The sequence below is a fragment of the Mercurialis annua genome, linkage group LG3 (genome assembly GCF_937616625.2).
Source record: "Mercurialis annua linkage group LG3, ddMerAnnu1.2, whole genome shotgun sequence".
Taxonomy (NCBI): Eukaryota; Viridiplantae; Streptophyta; class Magnoliopsida; order Malpighiales; family Euphorbiaceae; genus Mercurialis; species Mercurialis annua.
This window is the reverse complement of record NC_065572.1, coordinates 4,398,617-4,402,568: the sequence shown is the minus strand read 5'-3', so window position 1 is coordinate 4,402,568 and position 3,952 is coordinate 4,398,617. Positions and strand designations below refer to the sequence as shown.

Genomic DNA, 3,952 nt, shown 5'->3' with positions numbered 1-3,952 from the left:
CAAATTACTGAACTTTAAAATGTTTTAAACTCCAAATACTTTTTTAAAAAATTCAGTCAACTTATATAGTAATGGAGGTAACACTTTTTAGTTTATTACCAATTATATCAACATTATGCATATACAAGATGTATATGATGGTCAGTTGTTTGACTAGTTTTTAACATATTAAAGGTTAGAACTAAGTATTTTTACGGCACCATATTATAATTTTCTATAAAATGATTACTTAATTATAAAAATTAGAAACTGATTATCGACCTAAAGTTTTTGTAACAAGGTCCCACTGGAAATCGATAATAAGCTGGTTGTTGAAAAGCTTGTCGATGACTCATATGGTGCTTTTATATATGTTAATACTCAGACCGCAATTCGTGCTATCATTCAGAGAAACTAGAAAATTAAAATCTCTCACATTTACAGGAAATCTAATTCTACGGCAAACCAATTAGGCGGAAATTTAATGACAATTGGATTGACCGTACCTCTCACGTTTACTCCTCCGACGAGTTTCTTTTACCAGATTTACCATGATTTAACTAGTGTTTCCTATAATAAGTATGTTTGTTTGAATGTTTACGGCAAACCAATTAGGCGGAAATTTAATGACAATTGGATTGACCGTACCTCTCACGTTTACTCCTCCGACGAGTTTCTTTTACCAGATTTACCATGATTTAACTAGTGTTTCCTATAATAAGTATGTTTGTTTGAATGTTTACTTAAGTCTTGGCCTTCTCTTGTAAAAAAGAAGACGTTGACAAAAAAAAATGGAAAATTATTCAATACAACAATCGCGTGATATTATCTGTATAATAATTCAATTGTGCGTTAGTATGTGATATTTTTAATAATTAAAAAATTAATAATAATTAAAAATTTCTCTCATTTACTTGTTGAAAATATAACATGGCACAACCAAAGTATAGTACAAACACTCAAAAAAAAATTATAACTTAATCTTTTTAATAAAAAAATAATAATTAAATAACTTTTTTTCTACTTTCAAAAAAAAAAATAACTTTTTTTCTAAAAATCCGGTTACTTCAAAAATATTTAACTTTAAAAAGTCAGTTGAAAACTCCATCTAATTTAAAATCAAATCTCATAAAAACACAAAATCAATATTCCAAATAACAACTTGCAAAAAAAACTCCAACTATATACATATCACTTGATAAAACAAACAAAATATGTACAAAATACTAGAGATTAGAGAAGAAAGGTGGCATATTATATGAGCTTAACAAGAGCTCAAGAGCTGTGATCATAGCTAAGTTACTAACATGTTTTGCCAGAGAAAACATTAGACAAAACAAGTAATTAACTATGAATTAATAAAATTTACTCAGAAGCTCCAAAGATCTCGAGTCCCATCCCAATTAATCAACCCTTCTCCACCCATTAATGCAGAACTCCCATAATCATTCGTATCCAAGAACTCATTATGATCACCAATCCCAAATTCCGGCCACTGAACTACATCATCCGACACTGAACTGCATGAACTCTCACCGCCGCCACCGCCGCTTCCACCCCCACCGATCGATGACAATAACGAACTCACATCAGGCTCAGTAGAACAGATATGATCTCGATTCGAACTCTCATCGAACACACTAGGGCTCGTTGCGCTGCTGCTGTTCGTAGTCCCAGCAGCAGATGGTTGTGGTATTAAGTTAAGGGCAGCAGAAGAGCCGTAGAGTTTAAGGGCGGCTTGATCGTAAGCTTTAGCAGCATCATGGGATGTACCAAAAGTACCTAACCAGATTCGGTTTCCTCGGTTTGGTTCTCTGATTTCAGCGACCCATCGTCCCCATGTTCTTTGGCGAACTCCTCTGTAAGTGCAGAGTGCATTTTCGGGCCCTCCTTTGCCTTTCATGCACCCTTTTCTTGATCTTCTCATTGCTACTTTCTTTTCCTTTCCTTGTTTTTCCATTCTTTTTGCCCTATGAACAAACAAGTGTTCATACTTATATGTACTATTTTTAAAACCGAACCGATGATCGAATCGAAGGTCATTGATTTATGGTCAATCACCAACTAAACCGATTGAATAAATATAAATATAATTAATAGTTATACATAGTAGTATATAAGTTTATACTTTTAGAAAATTATATATGTAACCCATCTCAAAATAACTAACAAATATAATTCAAATGATATAAATTCTATACAATGTTCTGTTGAGTTATAGGTTCACTTTTTCCAACAAACGCCCCCTCATGCTTTCAATTGTATAAAAAAAATCTATTTTAAAATAATAGTAAGATATATAATTCAATTAATAATTAAATCTTTTTCATACATTATATTTTTTGCTTGTATAATTTGTTCAAACTATTACTTTTACTTTTGAATAGTGTCGCTGATCTGATAAAGAACCAGCATTAAAAAAAACTAACAACAATTTTAAATTATCATTCCGATATTTTTATAAATAAATTCATTTAAATGAATTAAACTTTTTATATTTGTATTGTCATAAATTGTTTATTGTTTTGAAATAAAGGATATTAATATTTATTAAATTAATTAATTTTTATGTTCGACATACGGATCAAAATTAGATATTTCATATATTTTTTTTATTCAAACCGGTTGAACTATATTTTAAATTTTTAAAAGGGACCAAACCATATTGGCCGCTAGTTTATGGTTGAACCGGTAGAATTGATCGGTTCAATTCTTAAAACATTGCATATATGTATGGAGATGTTGGACACTTGTCCTTTTCCAAACCCCAAGGGGAAGCTCAGTGAAGTAACGAGGTGATGGGCGTTTGACACGTGTACATGCATAACTTGGTGATTGGGCATGTTCGAGAAATATAAGGAGACAAGTAGCTGCAGTCAATCAACACTTGTCTACTATACTTTCAGCTCCTTCACCGTGAAGTACTTCAAATTTTTATTTTACTTTTTAATTTATTTTAATTACGTCCTTGGAGAATTGAATTTGTTCAAGACAACATTGCATCATAATAATATTTGAGTGTCGCTTTTTCTTAAGCAGAGCAAAAGCTGGCGTGTGACGTCTGGTTTGCGGCTATGGCTTTTCAGGAGAAATAGGGGCTAATGACTGAGCAATACAGCAAAACATGAGTCATTGTTGAACAAGTTTTATAGAGAGCCACGTGTCGATTTCTGCTCACGAGATGGATCGAGAATTTCTTCTTCTGTCATTTTTCTGGAACTTTCTGCTATTTAATTAATGTTCACATCAGCGTATTCGGGCGCAGATAAGTTGTTAACTTTTTTTCTGACTTAAATAATGCAACGCCCTCTCATGGTTAAAATCCATTCTGAATGATGTATTTTGTAAAAAAAAAAAAAATCATCGTGAAAAAGAACTTCCATCTTTAACCACTTTTCGTTTATATCTCAACGTTGTAATATCTAAAAATGTATCTATTACAAATATTTAAAAAAACATTTCAGACATGTATACTAAAAGTTAATATATATTTAAAAAAATTATATTTGAGTTGTGTTTGACATGTATCAATTATTTATTTAATATGTATCTCAAACATATTGATGCATTAATTCGGTGATTTAGTGCTAGCGCGTTGGACGCACTAATGCATCTGATTGACACTAACGCAACATATGCTAATTTTTTATTGAGGGGGGTAGAAAATATAAAAATATAGTGATTGTAAAGATTTTAGAGAGAGAATATTTTTTTAAAAGTCTACCTTGTTTAGAATTTGTTTTGTAATTTTCTCATAGAAAACCTACGAAGGCATATAAAACAGTTGTAAGCCCAATTTCATAACATTCACAGAAAGCTAGCCAACCTCCCAAATAGCTTGAACTAGACCATTCTTGTCCTAGTTCATTAATTGGCCCATTAGATCAGGCCCATTTACACTTGAAACAGATTTATACGGGCCATATCCAAAGCCCAAAAGCTCAAAACATACATCAAACAAACAAGAAGTTCA

The 3,952-nt window shown here is 31.6% G+C and overlaps 1 protein-coding gene across 1 annotated transcript; it reads right to left on the bottom strand.

The window, feature by feature from the left end:
- Positions 1-1,184: 1,184 nt before the first annotated feature.
- Positions 1,185-1,927, bottom strand: LOC126675325 (dehydration-responsive element-binding protein 2C-like). The gene has a single exon (XM_050369945.2). It carries the CDS (start codon positions 1,904-1,906, stop codon positions 1,349-1,351), a length of 558 nt encoding a protein of 185 aa, XP_050225902.2. The 5' UTR covers positions 1,907-1,927; the 3' UTR covers positions 1,185-1,348.
- Positions 1,928-3,952: the final 2,025 nt, after the last annotated feature.